At 37.8% G+C, this 27076-nt stretch overlaps 2 protein-coding genes across 2 annotated transcripts; both read right to left on the bottom strand.

The window, feature by feature from the left end:
- Positions 1 to 233: 233 nt before the first annotated feature.
- On the bottom strand, positions 234 to 746 carry LOC143885858 (uncharacterized). The gene has a single exon (XM_077389907.1). It carries the CDS (start codon positions 744 to 746, stop codon positions 234 to 236), a length of 513 nt encoding a protein of 170 aa, XP_077246022.1.
- Positions 747 to 25843: 25097 nt separating this feature from the next.
- Positions 25844 to 26233, bottom strand: LOC143885857 (putative mitochondrial protein AtMg00240). Its single transcript, XM_077389906.1, has one exon. It carries the CDS (start codon positions 26231 to 26233, stop codon positions 25844 to 25846), a length of 390 nt encoding a protein of 129 aa, XP_077246021.1.
- Positions 26234 to 27076: the final 843 nt, after the last annotated feature.

Raw genomic sequence — 27076 nt, 5'->3', positions numbered from 1 at the left:
CAGGTTCCCTACGTACCCTGTGAAAAGGGATCAGGTCATGGCGTAGTTCACGTCTTGTATCTTTTATGACGCAAGTCATAAAAGATGCCCCTAGTTTGAGGGTGACAAAGAAATTTTGATTTTACTTATTGGATCAAAGGGTTTACAAACGGTCTTTGACTTTTTTCTTTTTTTTTTTCATTTGGGTTTTTGGATTTGAAGCTCAGATCGACCAAGGACGGCCTCCTGGTGTCTTAGGCATAATACTTTTTAGGTCGATCATGGTTTGTGGGTTCCATTAGCTTTTCACCATTTTGATCAAGGAGTCTGACGACTTTTCTAGGCAGGACTTCGTCAACAATGTAAGGACCTGACCAGTTTGGTCTGAACTTTCCTCGGGGATCATAGACCGGTGCCCTGTAGGATTTTAAAACGAGGTCGCCCTTCTGGAGATCTCTGATCTTTACCTTCTTGTTAAAGGCTTTCTCAATTCGACGCTGATATCCTTGAGCATGATACAGAGCTCTGAGCCTCTTCTTATCAATCATCTGTAACTCCTGATACCGGGCCCTTGCCCATTCTGATTCTGGCAAATCAGCCTCCATCATTACCCTTAATGAAGGAATTCTCAGCTCAACTGGTAGGACCGCTTCCATCCCGTACACTAGTGAATATGGCGTAGCTCCCGTAGAGGCCCTAATCGACGTTCTGTAAGCCCCCAAAGCATATGGTATCTTATTTGACCAGTCCTTGTACGTCTCTGTCATCTTGCTAATGATGGCTTTGATGTTCTTGTTTACGACTTCGACGGCTCCATTTGTCTGAGGCCTGTATTGTGAGGACTTGTGATGCTTGATCTTGAATTCCTCACATAGGTGTACCACTTCTTTCTTGAAATGCGATCCATTGTCTGAGATCAGCTCATGCGGTATCCCATATATGCAGATGATGTTCGTCCGAATGAATTTAGCAACTGAGGCTGAAGTCAGCGATGCGAAGGGTGCGGCTTTGATCCACTTAGTGAAGTAATCGATGGCTACTAGGATGTACTCATGCCCACTTGAGGATCTCGGCAACACCTTTCCAATAATATCGATTCCCCAGACTGAAAAGGGCCACGGCAAAGTCAGAGAATGTAACTCAAAAGGTGGCATATGAATGAGGTTGGCATAAACCTGACATTTATGACACTTCTTCACGAATGCAAAGCAGTCAGTTTCCATGGTTGGCCAATAGTATCCAAGTCTCAGGATCTTTCTCGACATCATCTTTCCGTTCATGTGAGACCCACAGACTCCTTTATGCGTCTGCTCTATGAGATTAGCTGCTCGATCTTCATCTACACAAAGGAGTTGGATTCCATCAAATGAACTCCTGAAGAGCTCATTGCCACAGATAATGAAGTTAGCGGCCAACTTCTGGAGAGACCTCCGCTCTTTTCCCGACGCCTCAGGGGGGTGCCCTTGGCCTGAAATGAGATTATTTATGTCAGTGTACCATGGCTTTTCATCTGGACAACTGGCTGCTATCTCTATGGCATTCACATGTGCTGGAGTCCATTGTAACCGCACTGCTAGAGGTTGAACTTCCATTGATGCGGAAATGTCTAACATTGAGGCTAGTGTAGCCAAAGCGTCCGCTAAATGATTTCTCGTCCTCGACAGATGAGTAAACATAACATTCTTGAATATCTTGACCAAAGAATCCAGATACGTGTTATACGGGATCAACCTATCTTCTTTTGTTCTCCATTGACCATTGATCTGACAAATGATCAAGATTGAATCCCCGAAAACATCTACCTCTTGAATATGCAAAGCCAAGGCTGTTTCGACACCGCAATGCACGCCTCATATTCGGCCTCATTGTTGGTACATTTGAACTGCAATTTGATGGATACGGGGATGTACTCTTTCTTCGGAGATATCAACACTGCCCCAACCCCTTGACCTCTGTTGTTCACAGCACCATCAAAATACATCAACCATCTGGTGTTTTGGACCTCATCCTCTACAGCCATGATGTCTTCGTCGGGAAAATCTTCCTTCAGAACTGCATTCTCATCTATAGGCGCATCAGCCAACTGCTCAGCTATCACACGCCCTTTAACTAATTTCTAGGTCACATAGGTGATGTCAAATTCAGACAATAACAGCAACCATCTGGATGTTCTCCCAGTGAGAGTGGGCTTCTCAAACAAGTACTTCAACGGATCCATCTGTGAGAGTAAAAGAACTTTGTTCGATAACAGGTAATGCCTAAGTCTCTGAGTTGTCCAAACCAATGCCAAACAAGTCTTTTTCAAGATAGAATACTTCACCTCATACTCTAGCATCTTCTTACTGATGTAGTAGATAGGCTTTTCTTTCTTCGACTCAGGGTCTTGCTGGGCTAACATGCAACCCATAACTGTGTTAGTGACAGATAGGTATAGCAACAGTGCCTGGTCCGGAATAACTGGTGACAAGACATGAGGCGAAGCTAGACACTGCTTGACTTTCTCAAATGTTTCCTGACACTCATCATTCCACTTCTTCGGGGAATTCTTCTTCAGCAGCTTGAAGATGGGTTCACATGTCGTTGTCAACTGATTTATGAACCTTCTTAGGTATTGAACCTTTCCCAAGAAACCCTGGATCTGCTTTTTAGTCCTCGATGGCTCCATCTCTTAGATTGCTTTGATCTTTTGAGGATCTGCCTCGATTACTCTTTCGCTAACCATGAACCCCAACAACTTCCCTGAAGTGGCCCCGAATACACACTTGCTCGGGTTCAACCAAAGCTTATACTTTCAGATCCTTTCAAAAAACATCCTCAGGACTACGACATGCTCTGGTCGAGTCTTAGATTTAACAATCATGTCATCGACGTAAACTTTGACCTCTTTGTGAATCATGTCATACAATAAGGTGGTAGCTGCCCTCTGATAGGTTGCCCCAGCATTCTTCAGCCCAAATGGTATCACTCTGTAGCAATACGTTCCCCATGGATTGGTGAACACAGTTTTTATCATGTCCTCAGGGGCCATCTTGAACTGATTATATCCAGAAAACCCATCAATAACGGATAACAAAGCATGACCAGTTGTATTATCCACCAGGAGATCAATGTTCGGCAAAGGAAAGTCATCCTTGGGACTCGCCTTGTTCAAATCTCTAAAATCCACGCACATTCTGACTTTCCCATCCTTCTTGGGCACCGGTACTATGTTAGCCAGCCATTTTGGATATTCAACCACTTGAATGAAACCCACATCTAATAGCTTTTTGATTTCCTCATGGACTTTCAACTCCCACTCTGGTTTTAATTTTTGAAGTTTTTGCTTTTTGGGCTTGGCACCTGGGATAGGGAAAGTCGATGCTGGACGATGTCTTCGCTTAATCCCGGCATGTCATCATAGGACCAAGCAAAAACTTCTTTGTATTTCTTAAGCAAAGTGATTAATTCCTACGCTCCTCTGGGGATAACGTTTTGCTAATCCGTATTTTCCGGATTAAGGTTTCATCACCTATGTTGACGGTTTCAATTTCTTCTTCAAGTGGTTTAGCTCAGCGCTGCTCCTCTTGAATAATCATGTGTTCGATCTCAGGGGGAGTTTCATCGGCATCCTTATAAGAGGGGGAGTCTTGATCATTGTTATTAGTTTTATCAATTTGAGAAGCAGAAATAGAGACAGGATGATATTGAAATGAGTTCTTTATTTCATTCATAGAATCAAGAATTACATCATTGATCAACTGGCCCACAGCAGGCTCTACATTATGCTTAAAAGAAACGTTTGTATCATCATCCAAAATATTGACACATGACTCAACTGGACTATTCACAGACTTTGTGATAAACTCTATAACGGACTCATATTCATAGACAACATCTAGAACGGAGGACTCGCCATCAACACCAGGAATGTATAAGCATCCTAAGGTACCTGCATCCAAAGAATTTTTAGAAATAACAGACTTTATATTTGACTCGGAAACAGACACATACTTAGAAACATTAGACTCTTTTGGAGGAACATGACCATATTGAATAACTATTTGAGGAATGACCTAAGAGGTCCAGTTATCAAGGGGTACCTCAGCTGGGGTAATTCGGCCCTTAGGGTTTAGAAGGCACGCATCTTCTCCGATCAAGGCAATGACCGGTGCCTCAACCTCGAAGAGGGAGTCCAGAAGCTGGGGCTCTAAGTTCTCAGCCCAGTCGGATTCCTGCTTTTCAACTGCTGCAATTTGCTCATAGAAGTACTCATCTGGCAATTCATCAGTGAAGAAAATTTCAAAACCTGGTAGCTCTTTCCTAGACTCATCAAGCCACGGCTCGGGAAAACCAAAGAACGGGCAATCAGCTCCTTCCTTCCTGTACTTGCCATTCACCATCAGATTGAACGGTCCCATAGGTAGCTCTAGGCCCTGACGGTGCAGCTCTGCCCACTTCTGCATGTACTGCTTCCTTTCCCTGATCTCTTTTCTGGTGGGTTCATATCCTAACCCAAACAGATTATTCGCGACCTTCAGCTCCGGCCACTCAGTTAAACCTTGCAGATTTCTCCCTAGACCAGTTCCAGGAATGTACCCTTATTGGCGCATTATTCGTGCTACCTGTGCATTTGTGCTGGACAGAAACAAAATCTCTTCGTTCATAGCTTCCTCCATAGTAATGGTCGAAACTTCAAGTGAAAACCTAGTCAGACTGACATCTCTGGTGCTTGAACCGATCTGCTCTTGGGATATCTGTCCGATCTCTGGTTCTGGATCCCCTCTGACTGTGATAATGCTGTTATTCTTGATAAACTTGAGTTTCTGATGGACAGTGGAAGGAACAACTCTGACCCTATGAAGCCAAGGTCGGCCGAGAAGAAGAAAGAAGGAGGTCTTAATATCTAGAAGTTGGAATTCTACGTTGAACATTTCACCTCCAATCTCAATTTTGGTGACCAAAGTTCCAATGACATCTCTTCTGGTTCCATCGTAAGCTAATATCCCCTGCTCTGACGGGATAAAGTCATCTGGCCCAAACCCTAAGGCGGTAGCGGTGCTCAAAGGACACACGTTCAGAGCTGACCAGTTGTCAACCAAAACCCCTAGTAATTTCTTCTTATTGAAAATTTCTTTCTTTTCAGGGAAAAAGCAAAAGTGGCTCTAGATTAAAAATTCATTTTCCTTTGTTTTCAGAGAAAAAGAGAAAGTGCCTCTAGATCAAAAATTCATTTTCCTTTCTTTTCAGAGAAAAACCGAAAGTGCCTCTCGATTGAAATTTTCTTCTTTTCAGAGAAAAAGCGAAAGCGCCTCTGGATTGAAAATTCATTTTCCTTTCTTTTCAGAGAAAAAATGCAAGTGCCTCTTGATCGAAAATTCCTTTTCCTTTCTTTTTAGAGAAAAGAGAAAGTGCCTCTAGATTGAAAATTCTTTTTTCTTTATTTTCAGAGAAAAAACGAAAGTACCTCTTGATTGAAAATTCTTTTTCCTTTCTTTTCAGAGAAAAAGCGAAAGTGCCTGTGGATTGAAAATTTCTTTCTTTTCAGAGAAAAAGCGAAAGTGCCTCCGGATCGAAAATTCATTTTCCTTTCTTTTTAGAGAAAAAGCGAAAGTGCCTCTGGATTGAAAATTCTTTTTCCTTTCTTTTCAGAGAAAAAGCGAAAGTGTCTTTGGATTGAAAATTTCTTTCTTTTCAGAGAAAAAGCAAAAGTGCCTCTAGATAGAAATTCATCTTCCTTTTATTTTCAGAGAAAAAACGAAGGTGCCTCTAAATCGTAATATTCTTCTCCCTTTTTGTTTAGAGAAAAAGCGCATGAGCCTCTAAACCAAAAAGATTCTTTCTTCCGCCCTAGTGACAAAGCTTGGTGCCTCTATGACAGAGAATTTCATCAAGATAATCCAATTTCTCAATATTCTAGGACTTCGTCTAGGGTCTTCCATTAGGAAGCATTTAACATATGTTTGCAATGCATTAGTGAATCTTTTGTTGATTAAAGCTACGCAAAATGGCCCTGTCACTTTTGCTTTGGTATTTGATGACTACATCATCTCTACCAAAGATGGGTATCTGTAGACACCCCCATTTTGCTACGCTTTAAAAAGTAAAAGATTCGATAGTTTCATCGAGTCTTGAGTCGGTCTTCAATATTAGATTAGGTATGCTTGCATTTTAGGGTGAATTTCACCTCATTTTAGGAGTTTTGAAGTTGATTCGCAATCGCGAAGGTCTCTAGGGGGTTCCATTAGTCTCTGGAAGATGAGAATTCAAGTTTCCAATCAAGTAAGAAAACCTGCTATTTCTGAAATTTCTCAGGATTTTTTCTAATTTTATCAATTTTTGCACCACAGGGTAATTTGGTCATTTCCAATGTGTTACATTGACCCCCTTGTTGTTTCTGAAAAATCTTGAGTGATTCCATGAATTTTGAAAAACCTGTTAAATTTAGACCTCTCAGGGTTTCGCTTGATTTGGAAATTTTGAGTGTTGAGGGCATTTTGGACATTTTCAGGGAATGCCAAATGATCCTGTTTGATATTACCCACCAAAAGAAGCAAACTTAAAAAGGTTTCTATTTTTTAGGTTTGACCACAAAGACTTTCCATTTTTAACTTTTTCTTTTAGGGGTGAACCAATTTGAGGGTATTTTGGTCGCATTTGGATGTGTAATGGTCTAATAGGGGCATTTTGGTCCGAAAAGTTATTTTTCAAAAAAATGATGGTACGATCACGTGTTAGGGGTGCACCATAAATGTCATATGAGTCGGGTTTATCAATAAAAATTTTAAATTTAAAGGATTTTATTGAATTTTCAATAAAAAAATTCAAATTACATGTCATAAGGCCCATTGAGTTAAAGCCCGCAAGGTGGGGGTTTAGTGAGCGACCCACATGAGGAGGTCACATGCAAAAACATCCAACATGAGATGAGGTGGTTGGTGACATCATATTTGTTTTGAAAAAGTAATAAAGAAAGGAAGAGTTATAATTAGAAAGGGTTAGTATGGTTAGGTTAGTAAAATGACCATAATGTTTTACCTTCTCGTCTAAAAAATTTACAACTATACTTGTTTCGAACGTCTCCAAAAGATCTACAACTTTCTTGTTTACAACTTTATCTGAATCAACCGCTAAATAAGTAAAAAATGAGCTCAAGTTGGGCAGCCCTCTTTGGATGAAAATTATTCATAAAAGCTAGTTTCCTATGTGAGAAGGCTTCTAAATTAATCTTGAAGGATCTCCATTGTGTAATTTAGCATTGCTTAGCTTGCAAGAAATAAGGTTTAGAAATAAGTTCAATATGAAAATTAAAGAATGAGAAAGTCAAAGCATAAATTGGAAACAAGCTAAAAGGAGAGAGCTCACATTTGAAACCTCCAAATTCACTCAAACCTACCCTTGTGCCTACAAAAGCAAACCCACCCAAGGTTTTTTTCTCTTGGAAAAACATCCCACCTGTCTTGCCCTCTAGAAAATTTCTTCCCCCACTGTGGTGTTCTTGATCATCTTCTATTACTTGTGTTTCTTCAAAGCACACTTGGATTTCTTCATCTCTTGTTCAACAAACGTCAAAATCGGATTATATTGGGCAATCTTTCGGATTTTCTTTTGCGTATACAAGGTATGACAAATCGTATATCTTGGATTCACAGACCTTAGAAACAAGAAAAGCGATCAACGGTTAGTATCTTATTCTATGTAATCTAGAACTAGTAACATGTTAGTGGTGTCTTTCATTTGTTTTCTTCATGGGTTTTTATAGAGAATTTCATGAGAGGTTGTCTTGCATTATCTAATATAATTTATGATGGGTCAATTTACTTTATTAGTGATTTTGGTGGAAGAAGAACCATGTTATATGTGAAAAATTAGATGTTTAACCAATTAGGGTCTTAAGTAGTCTTTGATTTACAAAGCAAGTGTTTCAAATCGAAGAATTTTTTGCAAAGTTATATTTTCTGCGTTTCAATTGTATTTAAAAAAAACTATAAATCTGAAAGTTCCAATAGAATTCATTTATATTGATGGCTTCAAAATTTGATCAATCGATTAGGGTTTGAAGTAGTTTTTAAGTCGATTTACAAAGCAAGTCTTTCAAAACCAAGGATTTTTCGCAAAGTTATATTTTCTGAGTTTCAATTGGGATAAAAGAACACTAGAAATCGAAAAGTTCCACTAGAATTCATTTATTTTGATGACTCTAAAATTCGTCCAAAAAAATTCCTACAAAAAGGAAATTTGACGAATAAATATTTGTTCATGTATCAAAACAATTCAAAATTGGAAGAAATTTTATTCTTAGTAGTATTTTAATATTTAAATATCATACAAAAGTTTTCAAAAGATTTTGAGTTTATTTATTATATTTACTAGAAATTTTTAATGAAAATTACTTATTTTCACATGTATGAAAGAGATACCATCAAATGAATACCTCGGAAGCTGAAATTCTGTAGTAAGATGAAATGGCCAAGAAACATCATATTATGATTTTTTCGGATTTGTTGTGCATGTGTTGATATTTGTTATGATTTGTCTTTGAATCGTACAGAACATACATAAATATATTTAAAATAGTAAATTTCTGAGATAATGTGTGAACTTTCTATTGTGGTTTGATATTACTGTGACCATATTATAGTGAAAATTTGGAATGATTTGGATTATGTTTCCTATATGTTGCTTTGTAACAGTATATCTGGTTTGATTTTGTTAAAATCATTAAAAATTCACTTTAATTCTAAAAATCGTGAAAAATTTCAGAATATCATAACTTTCAGAATTTATGTAATCCTTAAGTCATTTGAATAGAAACCTTAAAATCATTAAGTTCCTTCATAACTGGCTAATCTAGATCATTTTAGATGAGAGGGTTGTATTCATAATCATTTCTTCATTGCGATCAACCCTTGAGTTTTTAGCATCTAAATCTAAATATATTGTTGGTTCCGAGGTCTTTGTCCACGAAAATCCTGAGAAAATGCTAGGCAACAGTATATCATGATTTATTTGTCGAACTGTGTAAGCGTAGAAAGCATGATTCCCTTCCATGAATTCAACCCATGTAGGGAAATAACTAACTCTTAGAGCCTTAGATTTTTTTCTAAATTTTAGGTGTTAGGAACCCTGAAAAGAATTAAAAATTATTAACCTAATAATTTGGGTTGGGTAAACCCATGTTCAAGTCAATCTTGGAACCGTTGGATCACGGTCCCACCTCGTAGGAACCTTTAGAGCTGCTTTAGGAACATTTACGTCACGTTGTGTTATAGGTTTTAGGGTGTCCTAGAGTTAGGAGTCTAGCCTCATCACGGCCGATTGCTATTATTAGCAATTGACCTTTAGAATAGTTTCACTAGTTAACCCTCTTTTTCCTGTAGGACAAGCCTAGTTAACCTAGGATGTAGTACCCACCTGCATTCGTTTAGGGAACGTCTTGCATTTAGATATGACCTTATAGTATCTTAGATGGAGTCATAGGATAAAATATCTATTCAACTTGAACTAAATAATCTCTCTTAAGCTGTCACAACAGTCAGTCGAGTTTAAATCGGTGTCCTAGATGTCTTAGGCATTTAGCTTAGTTTAGGCCACCGGACTACGTCGACTCTGATCCTAGTGAGGCTTAGGTATGTAGGCAGCCTGGATGCTTGATGGCATACCAATCACCAGTCGGCCCCACATACAATCAGTGGGGTTTTTTAGGGTAGTTTTTATTTTCTTTCATCATTTAAAACCTTAAATTAAAATTGATTAAATCACTTAGGACTTTTGCCCAAATTAGAATTTTATGAGAACTTTCACATAGATTGAATCCAAACGAATTAAGAAAATCAAGATACACATTAGGAAATGCATTGAAATTAGATTATGTCATATAGTTCGCACATTAATATAGAGTTAAATGAGCCATTTAAAAGAAATTCAAGAGAGTTAACTTTTGGAATTGAATACCGGATTATCGAGCAAGAATGATGCATGTGGTGGTAACTTCCTATACCTTCCATTCTCGTAATCAGGTAACGAATCTAGATTTCTGGTCAATTATAGGTCCTAGATCTCTCATCTAGGTGGCGAGTCTGTCATTCTCTTTTGCGTGAAATTCATATTGCTTTAGTGATCCTAAGTTCACGGAAAAGATGAATTAAATCAATAATAAAAAATGGCACACGCCATTCGCGTGGGTACGAGTGACCAAGAGAGGGTCACGCGCTGCGCCCCTCTCGCGGGATCGGGTCCCACAGACTGGCGACTCTGCTGGGGATCACCTAACTTCATTAAAATTTCAAAGGATAACTCATTTAAGTTTAGTTTAATTGGCTCATAAAAACTCTATCTTATATCTTTCTGTTGCTCTTTGCTAGATTAGTTTGTATATTATGCTTTATTTTCTTATTACATTATACTGCAAACTTAATCTAACAAACTTTAAAGGCATTATAGATTGTGCAAACTTATTTCACACAATTACATCACTTACATCCAAAACTGTAGATCTCAAATACACACACGTCCTATTTAGGAACCCTGAGTGTTATCTAGCATGGTTGATTGGGATTTCATCACCTGGTGCCTCTGTGTTAGAGAAGCATTTCACTCTTAGCCTAGTACCTTTATGGTGCGTAAACGGATCCGTTGGTTCATGTACTGCTACACTGGACACTGGTACAGTATATTGAGCATGGATTCGCGCTGAGAGAGATCTTGGCCTTACCCCTAGATTACCCCACACATGCATATAGTACGAACACGCGAGCATCACGTGTGTGAGCCTAGATCAGGATATCCTACCCATTTGTGTCTAGATTAGGCCATAATCCATCTTCCAACGGCTATGATCGATTTAAGGTATAGAAACAAGTCATGAGTCGAGATCTTCGCTCCACTCCGCTAGATTAGGCTTAGGATTGATGCCTTCAGGTAACATTGCATAAAATGTAAAAAGATTAAAAAACTTCCCCTCTGAGATTATGATATAAATCTCATATTTTCCTAAGATCTCATAGGTTATCTTCTTAGATTATCCCTTGATCTAATCTTGAATGTATCATTCTTTATCTATGATTTATCTATCAGGAACGGTGATTCTATTTCCATATTCCTTTGATCCCGTAGCTTTCATGGGTTTCATCTTCTAAATTTTCCTTGCTTAATCTTCATCATCTTGAGGTTTAGAAAGTCCATTTCATAGGTCCATTAAGCTCCAGATCATCATTATCTAGCCTCATCCTTGTCAGCCTTTGTTCGGATCATTATCACGGTTGCCATTACCTCTCAATTGTCTGTCCATTAGTCTCTCATACCTAAGGCTGCATTCAAAAAACTCGTTAGACCCGTTCTAGTCAAGTCCATTCTGTGATACCCGAGTTTGAGCTCATTGCATTCCTAGTCTAGGTTCCTTTGCACTAAGGGCATTATTCAAATCTTCTCTCTTTACACCCAAGTGTTCATTTTCGTAGTCCTTAGACTAGGGGCATTCCCATTTACCATCATGTCGCCATTGTCATACCTTGCTCATTTCAGGATTCATTCTGTCATCCCATTGCTTGCAAAGGTGGAAGCCCAATGGTTCTCACCTTGGAAATCTTCTATGTTTTGATGATTCCAAACACAAGTTGAATTGTGTTGTATTTCTAACGTGTTTGATGTTTAAAGTGCATGTATTGAAGATTCAAGCATTTCAAACACGTAGATCAAGAAAAACGGCATGGATCGAGGCTTGTACATCCTTGAACATCATTTGAAGCCAAAGGATGATGAAGGCTTAGAGCATTCAATGAGAGATCTTGAAGAGCCAAATAAATGGAGGTGATCCTTGCAAGAATTCAAGACTTGAAGATGTGCTTCAAAAGAAGAAGATTTGAAGGCTTAAGTCTTGTGTTAGATTGTAAATCTAATTCCTATTAGGTACCCCACCTAGAGGCATAATGGAGTCACCAAACAACTGACCTTAATTGAATAACAATCCCATCTATGTCAAATTTGGAAGCCCTTAAAGCCCAAAAATGATCAGCATAAAAAATATGGAATATCGGCTGATTTAGGCTTCTCGGAACTCCGAGAATATTCTCGGAGCTCCGAGAAATGGTCCAGTAGCTATTTTCCAAATTTTGCTTGTTTTTCCGGAACTCTGAGAGAAATTCTCGGAACTCCGAGAAAATCTCTCGGAACTCCGAGACCACTGTGTCGGGAACAAAATTATGACCGTTTGGGATTTTGCCAGAATTATGACTATGCCCCTGTAATGGTCATATTTGGGTTTTCCCTATATATATGTGTTCTCTATGCCTTAGAACACAACTCTCTCATTCCTAAACATGTTCTAAACACATTAGAGACTGGTAATCACCCTTGTGCCTCAATTTGGGATATTTAGAGGGATTAGATTTAGGCTTGAATTTGTACATCATTTCAAAGAGTGGAATTTGTGTGAGCTTGAGAGCTATCTACCCTTGAAGAGGAAAGTTGTATTTTCTATTTTCTTTGATTGTATTTGGGCGAGTGTTCGGAGAAGCGTAGCCCTCTCTCCGTGGTGAGGATTGCCACCAAGGTTAAAGCCATTGTAATCGGCACCGATCTTCGCCGAAGTTAAGGAGATCAAATAGTGAAGCCATCAACGGATTTTGTTGGTGGAGTGGAGTAGGCCTCGCGTTTTGAGGACCGAACCACTTTAAATCTCGAGTGCACTCTCTCTTGTCTCTTGCTCTATTCTTGCATTGCACTTTAGATTTAACTCATTTGCTTAAATTGTTTTATTCTTTGATCTCTTAATCCTTCATTGGAGAGCTTAAATATTTTAGGTTAAAAATTCAAAAGGTAAAATTTTATTTGTATCAACATAATCTCCTTTTAGGTTGCCAATTGGGCCCACCCTTGGAATTTCAAAAGGCCATAATCATCTCTAATCATAGGGAAGAAATACATGCTAAATCTCAATCTTATACCTTGTGTTTATTGTTTCCATGTTAGGAGCATTTACCATTGATCACCCTCAAGCAACTTGGGTTCGAGTAGACTCTCGTCTGGTCAGGAAGTCGCCTCCCCCATCTCCTTCGGAAGCTTTTTCTTCATCTTCATCTACACCCATGACAGAACACGTTGAGAGCCCTCAGACCAATAAACTTGAAGTTATGATGGCTGCACTCCTCGAGCAAATGAAAGAATCAAAGAAGATAATCAGTTTCTTAAAGTCCAATTTAGTTTGGCTCATCACCTTCAAAGGGCAAAGAACCCATGAACCCTGTCATGTCAGAGCCTCCTCCTCAGCCTATGGTGATTCCCATTCCTCAAGGCCCATTTGATGTTACTGATGAAGAACAATATGATGAAGAGAACTACAACCCAGGCTCAATGCAAGTTGATAAGTCGGTCATGGAAAAGTTGGAACATCTAACTAAGAAGGTTGACAATATACAGATTCAAGAGCAAGGAGCATTTAGCTTAAATGATCTCACACTCTTTCCAGAAATCCATCTTCCAAAGAATTTTTAGATGCCAGACTTTGATAAGTATGATGGCACGGGGTGTCCTACTTCCCACCTTCAGATGTTCACTATCATGTGCCAACCTCAGTGCTTATCTTCTGAACAAATGGCCCAACTTTTCCCAGTCTCTTTAACTAAGGTAGCTAGAAGGTGATTTTTGGGATTGGACAAGACCCGTTATAGGACATGGAAAGACATTGCTGAACAGTTTGTGAAGCAATTCAAGTATGATGACGGGGGCAGAGATCACTAAGAAAGACTTGGAAAAGACCAAACAATATTCAAGGGAGTCTTTCTTGACATTTGTGAAAAGATGGAGGGGGTTGGCAGCACAGATGATTGACCGTCCCACTGAGAAAGAGCAAGTTTAGACGATACTAAAAAACTTGTCCCCTCAGCTCTATTATCACATGTCTCTCCAGTACTATACTGACTTCGAGCACCTCATTAATGCTGGTACACAAATTGAAGAAGCAATGTCACAAGGGGTGTATAACTGAAGCAATCGTAATACCCGAGATTTTAAGAAGCCTGCACCCGCGCAAGTCAAAGAGGTTGGCAATGTCTCTTGTGCCAATCCTCAACTGCCAAGACCTTAGAACCCTATAGTCATGGATTATGATCAACCCATGGTCGCACCCCAGCAGGAACCAAGGAAGGATTTTGATCCTCCACCTGTTCTACCTTCTAAAATCCTACAAGAAGGTTTAGTCTCAGGTCGCATCAACTTACCTCCCATTAGACCACCTCCCAATCTGTTACCTCGAAGTTGGAGAGCACATGAGCACTGCGATTACCACCAGGGCCAGGCCACATCACTGATCGATGCATAGCCTTGAAGTATGTGATCTAGAAGCTGATTGATGAGCAAAATTTAGTATTTCAACACATTCCGAACGTCGTCAATAATCCTATGCCAACTCATGCAGTACCGCCACCGGCCAATGCTTGAGACAACCCAGGGTTCAAAGAAGCACATGTCCAGTTGCAGTGAAGAAGGGGGTTGAAAGTACCAGTCATGAGCCGCCTTTGCCGAGCCTCCAAAACCAGACCTTTGGAATGTTTAAAGTTAAAGTTTCAGTCATTTACTATTTTGTGTTGAGTCGGTCAATATGTTAGTTTAGAAATTGAGTCTAGTCTTACAAGGTTATAGAGTCAACGCCTAGTTCGGGTGAGTCTTTTTCTGTATTTATTTTCAAGTCCAAAAATTGTGAATCTTGAGCATGTTCAGGATAGGTCATCATTTATAGTGTCTTTCTATTAAATGAAATTTGCTTCCTAATAATGTTTCAGTGATTGCTTCTGATCTTAATAAATAAAAATGAGACTCCCTCTTCAAATGAGGAAAAAGATACCGACGAAACTCCCCTTGATTAGCAGCATATGTTCAAACAAGAGGAGGAGCGTCGAGCCCAGCCTCTCAAAAAGGAAATTGAAATGATAAACATTGGCATGGAAATTTTAATCCAGTAAATGCCAATTGTAAATGCATTACCCTCCAAAAGAGCGCGAAATAAACTTATTTCGAGGATAAGAAGATTATCTAGAAGCGCTATAACCGATACCAGGGGCAAGACATAGATAGAAAGCTAAAGAGAATGAAGGAAGTGAGAGACATATATTATACAAGGAGCATGGATTGGAAACAACTTTCATATCTCCAGTCAATGACCTTGGTTCCCAAATTCATAATATGAAACCAACAAATTCAAGATAAGAGTTCAAGAGCAAGTATTGAAAAGCGATCGTCAAATATCAAAAGTTATCGATTCATAAATGGAGGATGTTAAAGAACAAGTTTCGCTCCATCAAAGTCAAAAGTGCATATCAGAATCTTAAAAGAAGAAGACTCATTATCTCTTACCTTAAAATGCTGTCAAACTCTGCGAAAAAAAATAATAAAGAAAATTTATCAACCTAGATCAATTCCAAACCTGAACATTGGAAGGCCTCCTTTGGCCGAACAAATCCCAAGTTCATGACCTAGTGTGAAAAAGAATACCCTTTTTGCAAACCCCTTTGAGCCTGAATAATATTTTCTTTCAAAACCCATTAGACGATGGACATCAGCCCCGAACTACGCGAGACCTGATCCCTACACTAGGGTACGTAGGCAGCTCTGTCAAACCGAGTTCGGTCGTTTCAAAAGAAAATATTCAATAGTTCCAAAAAGAAGAAAAGAGAGTGTTAATCAATCAAAAGAAAGAAGTCAATCAAAAAAAAGAGAAAAGAAAAGAAAATAGAGTCAATCAAGAAATAAAAAGAAAAAAAAGAAAAGAAAAATCAGTTTACCTTCAAACTAGGGGCATCTGTCCTGAACTACGCGCGACCTGATTCCTACACTGGGATATGTAGGCAAGCTGTTTATGGGTTCGGTCGAAATTTTTGCAAAGCAATAAGCCTTTTCTTTGAAAAAGCCCATCTTACCTATAAAGTCCTTCTGGTGTTTAGAATCAAGGATTTAGGTCCCAATACAACAAACGAAAGAAAGAAAAAAGCAAAGTTTGAAAATCTGCTAGACTGAAAACCTAAAAGGGCGGTCTAGGCAAAATTTAAGATCATTCCCCTACTAAGTTGAAAATCCGAAAGGGCGGCTTAGGCAAAACCTAAGGGGATAGCCTGCTGAGTTAAAAACCCAAACGGGCGATTCAGGCAAAAGCTAAGGTCAAACGGTCCGCCAAGTTGAAAACCTGAAAATGGCGACTTGGTTATGGTTGGAGAAAAAATCTAAAAAGCTATATCCAGCATCAAGATCAAGGATTCAAGAAGTTCAAGCAGGCACACTTTGCATCCTCGAAACTAGGGGCATGAGACCAAGCAATCCAAGGAGTAGTAATCAAATCCTTTGAGTATTACTGTTTTAAAAGGAGAAGTCTGGTGTTTATCAATTGCGAAATTACTCTTTGAAAGGCCAGACCTACTAAATAAAATGTTAACTAAGTGAGAAGCATCACTTTGAGTTGGTCTAGTCAGTCCATCCATTTCTATTCTTTTAGAAATCCTCAATTATTCGAATAGTGTCTTTTACCAGATTTTTCCTTTGAATAGAGTCGGTCATTGTCTTTGAGTCCAAAGGTCGCAACTGTCTTGGTGAAAGAGGTAAGGCGTCAGCTTATCTGCAACTTTACTTGAGCCATACAAATCTTGATGGAAGAACTTCATGAGTCATCATATGAAAGATTCGGTTTAAGCAAGCCACTTCAGAAAGAATTTAGAAGCAGAACGTCATAAGGCACAGTTTCCATAAGAAGACCATGTCCCAGAAAGGCACCATAGGCTTAGGAGAGTCTCATACATGACGATTGTTGGACCGATTCCTCAATAAGATGAAACATTAAAATTCAGAATTTCTTTCCAGCGTATTGCATACCATTACCGTCGAGAAACGTTTGTCAAAATACCTGCCAGAAAAAAAATCCCACCTTCCTAGAGAGCCATTGTTCTAGATTACCAGTTCAGGTATTTAGATCAGGGTTTCAATTATGAATACAAAGAATCTCCAGCAATGAAGACCAATGGTCTTTAGGTAGTAACCTCTTCTTAAAAGTTCGTTAAAGCATTCTTAGCAATTTTCATAAGTCATGTTTCATCATTTCTTCTTTAGGGATAAATGTCAATAGCCGTTGCATTTAGTTCCTGATATGCGTTGTCTCGTCATTCGTTTGAATTTTGGTCTTCCACAATATCTATTTGTCTCGAATCCAATTTCACACTTCTAAAGTTCATCAAATTTTAAATTTATCAAATTCAAGTTCATGCTCAAATCTTCAAGTTCAAGTTCATTTCAAATCATCAACTCAAGTCCATTTCAAATTTCCAAATTCATGTTCATTTCAAGTCATCAAATCAAGTTCATATTAAATCCATCTTCCTTTTCTTTTCAGAGAAAAACCGAAAGTGCCTCTAGATCGAAATTCATCTTCCACTTTCTTTTCAGAGAAAAAGCGAAAGTGTCTCTCGATCGAAAATTCCTTTTCCTTTCTTTTCAGAGAAAAAATGAAAGTGCCTCTCGATTGAAAATTTCTTTATTTTCAGAGAAAAAACGAAAGTATTGAAAATTATTTTTCCTTTCTTTTCGGAGAAAAAGCGAAAGTGCCTCTGTATCGAAAATTCATTTTCCTTTATTTTCAAAGAAAAAGCGAAAGTGCCTCTCGATTGGAAATTCTTTTTTCTTTCTTTTCAGAGAAAAAGCGAAAGTGCCTCTCGATTGAAAATTTCTTTCTTTTTAGAGAAAAAGCGAAAGTGCCTCTAGATTGAAAATTCTTTCTCATTTCTTTTTAAAGAAAAAGCGAAAGCGCCCCTGAATTGAAAATTTCTTTCTTTTCAGAGAAAAAATGAAAATGCCTCTGGATTGAAAATTTCTTTTCCTTGCTTTTGAGAGAAAAAGCGAAAGTGCCTCTCGATCGAAAATTTATTTTCCTTTCTTTTCAGAGAAAAAACGAAAGTGCCTCTTGATTGAAAATTTCTTTTCCTTTCTTTTGAGAGAAAAAGCGAAAGTGCCTCTCGATCGAAAATTCATTTTCCTTTCTTTTCAGAGAAAAAACGAAGTGCCTCTGGATTGAAAATTTCTTTCTTTTTAGAGAAAAAGCGAAAGTGCCTCTGGATTGAAAATTCTTTTTCCTTTATTTTCAAAGAAAAAGCGAAAGTGCCTCTAGATCGAAATTCATCTTCCATTTTCTTTTCTGGGAAAAAGCGAAAGTGCTTCTGGATCAAAAACTCATTTTCCTTTCTTTCTAGAGAAAAAGCGAAAGTGCCTTCCGATTGAAATTTTCTTTCTTTTCAGAGAAAAAACGAAAGTGCCTCTGGATTGAAAATTCTTTTTCCTTTCTTTTCAGAGAAAAAACGAAAGTGCATCTGGATTGAAAATTTCCTTCTTTTAAGAGAAAAAGCAAAAATGCCTCTGGATTGAAAATTCTTTTTCCTTTGTTTTTAGAGAAAAAACGAAAGTGCCTCTGGATCAGAAATTTATTTTCCTTTCTTTTCAGAGAAAGAGCGAAAGTGCCTCTAGATTGAAATTTTTTTTCTTTTCAGAGAAAAACTGAAAGTGCCTCTCGATTGAAAATTCTTTTTCCTTTCTTTTTAGAGAAAAAACAAAAGTCCATCTAGATTGAAAATTCCTTTTACTTTCTTTTCAGAGAAAAAACGAAAGTGCCTCTGGATTGAAAATTCCTTTTACTTTCTTTTCAGAAAAAAGCGAAAGTGCCTCTAGATCAAAAATTCATTTTCCTTTCTTTTCAGAGAAAAAGCGAAAGTGTCTCTCGATTGAAAATTCTTTTTCCTTTCTTTTCAGAGAAAAAGCAAAAGTGCCTTTAGATTGAAAATTTCTTTCTTTTCAGAGAAAAAGCGAAAGTGCCTCTGGATCGAAATTCATCTTCCATTTTCTTTCAGAGAAAATGTGAAAGTGCCTCTAGATAGAAATTCATCTTCCTTTTCTTTTCAGAGAAAAAGCGAAGGTGCCTGTGAATTGAAATATTCTTCTCCCTTTTTGTTTAAAGAAAAAGCATAAGAGCCACTAAACCAAAAAGATTATTTCTTCTGCCCTAGAGACAAAGCTTGGTGCCTCTATGACAGAGAATTTCATCAAGATAATCAAATTTCTCAATATTCTAGGACTTCGTGTAAGGTCTTGCATTAGGAAGCATTTAGCATATGTTTGGATTGCATTAGTGAATCTTTTGTTGATTTTGCTATGCAAAATGGATCTGTCACTATTGCTTTGGTATTCGGTGACTACGTCATCTCTACCAAAGAGGGGCATCTGTAGACACCCCCATTTTGCTACGGTTTAAAAAGCTTAGATTCGGTAGTTTAATCGAGTCTTGAGTTGGTCTTCCATATTAGATTAGATATTCTTGCATTTTAGGGTGAATTTCACCTTATTTTAGGAGTTTTGAAGTTGATTCGCAATCACGAAGATCTCTAGGGGGTTCCATTAGTCTCTTGAAGATGAGAATTCAAGTTTCCAATCAAGTAAGAAAACCTGCTATTTTTGGAATTTCTCTCGGTTTTTCCTAATTTTATCAATTTTTGCACCATAGGGGTAATTTGGTCATTTCCAATGTATTTCATTTGACTCCCGGGTTGTGTCTGAAAAATCTTGAGTGATTCTATGAATTTTAAAAAACCTGCTAAATTTAGACCACTCAGGGATTTCGCATGATTTGAGAATTTTGGGTGTTGAGGGCATTTTAGGCATTTTCAGGGAATGCCAAATGATCATGTTTGATATTATTCATCAAAAGAAGCAAACTTAAAAACTTTCTATTTTTTAGGTTTGACTACAAAGACTTTCCACTTTTAACTTTCTCCTTTAGGGGTGACCCAATTTGAGGGTATTTTGGGCACATTTGGATGTGTAATGGTCTAATTGGGGCATTTTGGTCCAAAAAGTTATTTTCCAAAAAAAAAAGATGGTTCGATCAGGTGTTAGGGGTGCACCATAAATATCATATGAGTTGGGTTCATCAATAAAAATTTTAAATTTAAAGGATTTTATTAAATTTTCATTAAAAAAACCTAAAAAACATGTCATGAGGCCTATTGGGCTAAAGCCCACAAGGTGAGGGTCCATGTGGACCCACCCATGTGGGTCGGCCACATAAGTGGGCGCCCCACATGAGGAGGCCACATGCAAAAATGTCCAACATGTGATGAGGTGGTTGGTGACGTCATATTTGTTTTGAAAAAATAATAAATAAAGAAAGAGCTATAATTAGAAAGGGCTAGTATGATCAGGTTAGTAAAATGGCCATAACTTTTTACCTTCTTGTTTACAAAATTTGCGACTATATTTGTTTCGAACGTCTCGAAAAGATCTACAACTTTCTAGTTTACAACTTTACCTGATTAAGCTTCTAAATAAGTGAAAAATGAGCTCAAACATTGGGCAGCCCTCTTTGAACGAAAATCATTCATAAAAGCTAGTTTCCTATGTAAGAAGGCCTCTAGATTGATCTTGAAGGATCTCCATTATGTAATTTAGCATTGCTTAGTTTGCAAGATATAAGGTTTAGAAATAAGTTCAATATGAAAATCAAAGAATGAGAAAGTCAAAGCACAAATTGGAAACAAGCCAAAAGGAGAGAGCTCACATTGGAAACTTCCAAATTCACTCAAACCTAGCTTTATGCCTATAAAAGCAAACCCACCCAAGGCTTTTCTTCTCTTGAAAAAATATCCCACCTTGTCTTCTCCCTCTACAAAATTTCTTCCCCCATTGTAGTGTTCTTGATCATCTTCTATTACCTGTTTTTCTTCAAAGCACACTTGGATTTCTTCGTCTCTTCTTCAACAAACGTCAAAATCGGATTATATTGGGCGAACTTTGGGGTTTTATTTTGCGCATACAAGGTGTGACAAAACGTATATCTTGGATTAACACACCTTAGAGACAAGGAAAGCGATCAACGCTTAGTATCTTATTTTATGTAATCTAGAACTAGTAACATGTTAGATGTGTCTTTTCTTTGTGTTCTTCATGGGTTTTTGAAGAGAATTTCATGAGAGGTTTGTCTTGCATGATCTAATATGATTTATGATGGGTCAATTTACTTTATTACTGAATTTGGTGTAAGAAGAACCATGTTACATGTGGAAAATTGAATATTTAACCAATTAGGGTCTTAAGTAGTCTTTGAATCAATTTACAAAGCAAGTGTTTCAAATCTAAGGATTTTTCGCAAAGTTATATTTTCTGAGTTTCAATTGGATTTAAAAAACACTATAAATCTGAAAGTTCCAATAGAATTCATTTATATTGATGGCTTTAAAATTCGATCAATCGATTATGGTTTCAAGTAGTTTTTAAGTCAATTTACAAAGCAAGTGTTTCAAAACTAAGGATTTTTAGCAAAGTTATATTTTCTGATTTTTCATTGGGATAAAAGCACACTAGAAATCCAAAAGTTCTACTAGAATTCATTTATTTTGATAACTCTAAAATTCGTCCATAAAAATACCTAGAAAAAGAAAAGTTGACGAATAAAAATTCGTTCATGTATCAAAACAATTCAAAATTGGAAGAAATTTTTTCTTAATAGTTTTTTAATATTTAAATATCATACAAAAGTTTTCAAAAGATTCTGAGTTTATTTATTATATTTACTAGAATTTTTTAATGAAAATTACTTATTTTCACATGTATGAAGGAGATACCATCAAATGAACTCCTCGGAAGCTGAAATTCTGTAGTAAGATGAATTGGCCCAGAAACATCATATGATGATTGTTTCGGATTTGTTGTGCATATTTTGATATTTTTTATGATTTATCTTTGAATCGGATAGAACATAAATAAATATATTTAAAATAGTAAATTTAAGAGATAATGTGTGAAATTTCTATTGTGATTTGATATTAACGGTGAGCATATTATAGTGATAATTTAAAATGATTTGGAGCATGTTTGCTATATGTTGATTTATAACAGTATTAATGTGGTCTGATTTTGTTAAAATCATTAAAAATTCACTTTAATTCTAAAAACCATGAAAATATTTAGAATATCATAACTTTTCAGAATGCATGTAATACTTAAGTCATTTGAATAGAAACCTTAAAAATCATTAAGTTCCTTCATAACTGGCTAATCTAGGTCATTTTAGATGAGAGGGTTGTATTCATAATTGTTTCTTCATTGCGATTAACCCTTGACTTTTTAGCATCTAAATCTAAATATATTGTTGGTTCCGAGGTCTTTGTCCACGGAAATCCTAAGAAAATGCCAGGTAACATTATATCATGATTTATTTGTCGAACTGTGTAACGGTAGAAAGCACGATTTCCTTCCATGAATTCAACCCATGTAGGGAAATAACTAACCCTTAGAGCCTTAGATTTTTTTTCTAAATTTTAGGTGTTAGGAACCCTGAAAAGAATTAAAAATTATTAACCTAATAATTTGGGTTGAATTCAATCTTGGAACCGTTGGATTACGTTCCCACCTCGTAGGAACCTTTAGAGCCGCTTTAGGAACATTTATGTCACGTTGTTTTATAGGTTTTAGGGTGTCCTAAAGTTAGGAGTCCAGCCTCATCACGGACGATTTCTATTATTAGCAATTGACCTTTAGATTAGTTTCACTAGTTAACTCTCTTTTCCCTGTAGGACAAGCCTAGTAAACCTAGGATGTAGGACCCACCTGCATTAGTTTAGGGAACGTCTTGCATTTAGATATGACCATATAGTATCTTAGATGGAGTCATAGGATAAAATATCTATTCAACTTGAACTAAATAATCTTTCTTAAACTGTCAGAACAGTCAGTCCAGTCTAAATCGGTGTCGTAGATGTCTTAGGCATGTAGCTTAGTTTAGGCCACCGAACTACATCGACTCTGATCCTAGTGAGGCTTGGGTACGTAGGCAGCTTGGATGCTTGATGGCATACCAATCACGAGTCGGCCCCACAGACAATCAGTGGGGTTTTTTAGGGTAGTTTTTATTTTCTTTCATTATTTAAAATCTTAAATTAAAATTTATTAAATCACTTAGGACTTTTCCCCAAATTAGAATTTTATGAGAACTTTTACATAGATTGAATCCAAACGAATTAAGAAATCAAGATACACATTAGGAAATGCGTTGAAATTAGATCTTAGGATGCATGTCATATAGTTCGCAGATTAATATAGAGTTAAGTGAGTCATTTAAAAGAAATTCAAGAGAGTTAACTTTTGGAATTGAAGATCGGATTATCGGGCAAGAATGATGCATATGGTGGTAACTCCCCATACCTTCCATTCTCGTAATCCGATAACAAATCTAGATTTCTGGTCAATTATGGGTCCTAGATCTCTCATCTAGGTGGTGACTCTGTCATTCTCTTTTACGTGAAATTCAGATTGCTTTAGTGATCACAAGTTCACGGAAAAGATGAATTAAATCAATAATAAAAAATGGCACACTCCATTCGTGTGGGTACGAGAGACCAAGAGAGAGGGTCATGCGTCGCACCCCTCTTGCGGGATCGGGTCCCACATAATGTCACTATGGGCAACGAAAGCATTCAAGGCGACGAAGACCAGTGGTATTCCGGTGAACTGTAGCTAGAGGAAAATTCTTTTCATGAAAAGGAAAGAAAAGGAATAGCAGTTCTCTCGTACGTCCAGGAAAAAGAAATTCGACCGTTGCCTAAGGCCGAATTCAAATATAAACCAAGACCAGACCATCATGAAGCGTCATTGGCCGATATGGCAAGACCTTGAGCAGAAGAAGATGGTCGGCTAGTTCAGATACATAAGCACTACGCTTTTAATGCACGGACACGTGGCACCACCGGAAAGGACTTCCAAAACCGAGAGGAAGGAGGAAAATACAATAAAGTGTCTATTGCGTCTAAGGGTACAAAGGAATTAATTAGCTACAAAAAGCAGTTTGGAAATTTGAGCAAGAGAGATCCAGATAGGAAACGTGTCTATCTCAGTAAGAATGCGAAAAGTTTTCGTATTTGAAAAGGAAACCCCATGCATGTCTGTCATCATTATGAGGGTCATTATCACAGGTCCTCAACCCTAGAAGCTACTAAAGGTGGTTTCCCCCACTATAAGAGGAGATCGGCAGGGCGCTTTATCAACAGAAGAGAAAAGAAAAAGAAAGACATACACGCTAGAATCCTAATGATGTTTGAGAAATTTGAACAGAGTGGGTTCTTAATCCTCAAGTGAAGGTGGGAAATCGATTATGAGGGGAAGGGTAAAGCCGCTAGAGTTGATGGTTTGGGGGTGCAGAAAAAAAAACTTTCAGGAAGAGTGGATATGAAAAAAAAAGGGCAAATCTCTGGTTGGTAACTAAAAGCGAGATTGCCATGTAATACCTGGAACTTCAGTAGAAAAACTTTGAAGAGGAGACAGAAGGCAAGGAGGAAGAGTTATTTCGACTGACAAGAAAGAGATCAATTGAAGAGGTATGTGTACCAGTATATAAATTACTATTCTTTCAAATGAGTTTGGAAGAGGATCGAATTGCGCTTAAGGAGACGCGTGGGGATGGAGATGGCCATCAAAAGGAGGAGGGATCTGCAATCCCGGATATGGAATCTATTATGTCGAGAGACTCGATGGATATGGATCTTAGTGGAAAACTCAAGGATTGTCTTCGAAGGGCGGAGCAACATCCCGAAGAGGAAGAGAAGGTAGCCTCAGGAGATTTAGAAAAACCATACAGGAGGAAGTAGAGCAAATCCAGTCAGAATCGCATGAGGGGAAGACTACCTTGGAGGAAGAAGAGCAAGTGTATTTTGAAGAATTTGAGATGGCCAAGATGGGAGATGTACTGGGTATAGACTATAAGGAAGATGTGGAGGAGATAAAAAGAACGTTTTTTTATATCGAAAAAAGAGATGCGAACGAGAATAAAGGTAAGACGTCGTGGGAGTCAAGAGCTCAATACTCTCAGGAAAGGAAGGGCCGATCTTTTGTAAATATGTTGGTTTGATGCTTTTTTATGGTAGGAAGTTCTCGGGACTTTGCTTTGCTTAGGGTAGTCTATGGTAGTTTCTGGTTGTTGAAAGGGTGTGGAATCTTGTGAGGGGCTGGAAGCACATGCTAAAAAACATTTCCTGGAAAATTGAGGATGGGGCAAGTAGGTCTATCTGAGCTTGCTTGAGAGACACTGTCCTTTGCTTCTCAGGGGAGATTTTCTCCCCTAGCTAACCATTCCTACCCATGAGTGTCCTAATCTAACAAGGTAGGCGGAAAAATCGCTTTAGGTTCTTGATGCATTTCAAGGCATATTAACTCCTTGGTTTCTTCATTTGAATGCATGATGTAGGGGCTATATAGTGTTTCTGCAACTGGATGTTTTTGGAAGGCATAGTGGAAGGTTGCTGGGAAGAATTGATATGAAAGGAAGTTTAGGTGTTGATGGAGTTGTACTAGGTATTGCAAGAAGTTTGTATACAATCTTTTATGTTTTTTCTTTTCGGATCCTGGAGCGTATTCCTGGATCATCATACTATGTAATTTCTAGAGGGACTAATGATCCCCATGTATATTTCATGGTATACAATAATCACTTTTCAAAAAAAAAAATTCACTCCCCTCACTTTATCAATATATATATATAATACAATGACTAAATTGCCCTTATGGCATCAAACACTCCCCCCAAGCTGCTTGAAGGTATTTCACATACATTCGAAGCTTGTTACAAGAATCCGTTAATTTTGCACACCCCAATGGTTTGGTAAACATATCTGCAAGCTGATTTGCAGATCGAATGAACATTGTGCAAATTTCATCACTTTGAATGCGATGACGAATAAGTGGTAATCTACTTCAATATGCTTGGTTCGCTCATGGAATAATGGATACATTACAATATGAATTGCGGCCCTATTATAACAATACAAATGTGCTGGAGATGTCGATGCAAACCCAATTTCTAATATGAAGGAGCGAAGCCAAATTAGCTACCCACTTGTATAGGACGTAGACCTATACTCGGCCTCTGCACTTGACTTGTAAATGACATCTTGTTTTTACTCTTCCATGAAACCAAATTACCTCTTACAAATGTGCAATATCCAGTAATTGATCTTTTGTCTGCAGGAGATCCTGTCCAATCTACATCATTGTATCCTTCTACCTTTTCATGTCCATATTTTCTAAAGCATAAGCCTTCACCTGGAATACCCTTCAAATATTTGACAATCTGAATAACAGCTGCCAAGTGAAAAGTACGCGGAGAACTCATAAACGGACTAACCATACCCACTGCAAATGATATGTCTAGCCAGGTGACAGTCAAATAAATTAGCTTACCAACCAATCTTCTGTAACGACCAGGATCATTCATCAATTACCCTTGATCAGGAAGAAGTTTAACATTTGGATCCATAGGAGTAGCTGCAGGTTTCACCCCATTAAGACAGTCTCCTCTAAAATATCCAACATATTTTCTCTGTGATAAACAGAGACCAGGACATGAGCGTGCTACCTCAATACCAAGGAAATATATGAGTTGACCCAAGTCTCTAGTAGAAAATTCTCCTTGGATAATGGATTTAGATTTTTGTATGCCAGACCTGTCATCTCCTGTAATTACAATATCATTAGCATACATTATCAGAAGGATATATCCAGATGCGGACTTGTAACTGAACACGGAATGATCGATAGCACACTGCTTCAATCCAAAACGCAAAACCACAGTATTGAACCTTCCAAACCAAGCCCTCGGTGATCAGACCATAAATTGCCTTCTGTAAGCCCAAGGGTTCCCATGGGTTTAATCATTCACCTTAGCTTCGTGTTTTGATGCTAGCAAACTCAAATTAATTAGCATTAATGGACTAATGTGTTGCTTTGAGATGTTGTGTTATATTCAGGAAGTTCATATGTCAATCGCCATTACACAACTCTTCTCAACACATGGCTTATGGATCAAGATGCAAAGGAACCAAGAGCTTGCACTCACAGTGAAGACATAACCATTTGGAGATGTTCAAGTAAAGAAGCTCAAGATGAAGATCCCACAAAGCTCCCATAGCAAGTGTCAAGAAGAAGCTTGGAGTTGAACCAACATGGTGACACCTCATGTACCTCTCAACATGCATTGAAGAATGGAGGAAGTCACAAGAGCTAGATCGAGTTCAAAGATGTTCACTCTCAAGTTGAAGGAGTTCAAGGAAGTGCGAAG

Source organism: Tasmannia lanceolata, unplaced genomic scaffold, assembly GCF_043159265.1.
Source record: "Tasmannia lanceolata isolate RefF3 unplaced genomic scaffold, GAP_Taslan_0.1 ptg000011l, whole genome shotgun sequence".
Classification (NCBI taxonomy): domain Eukaryota; kingdom Viridiplantae; phylum Streptophyta; class Magnoliopsida; order Canellales; family Winteraceae; genus Tasmannia; species Tasmannia lanceolata.
Note: the sequence above shows the minus strand (reverse complement) of the source record. Positions and strands in the feature narration are given on the sequence as shown.

Bases quoted from the DNA above. Each gene is read 5' to 3' on its own strand.
- LOC143885858 (XM_077389907.1), bottom strand. From the start codon at position 746: ATGACAGAGACGTACAAGGACTGGTCAAATAAGATACCATATGCTTTG.
- LOC143885857 (XM_077389906.1), bottom strand. From the start codon at position 26,233: ATGAATGATCCTGGTCGTTACAGAAGATTGGTTGGTAAGCTAATTTAT.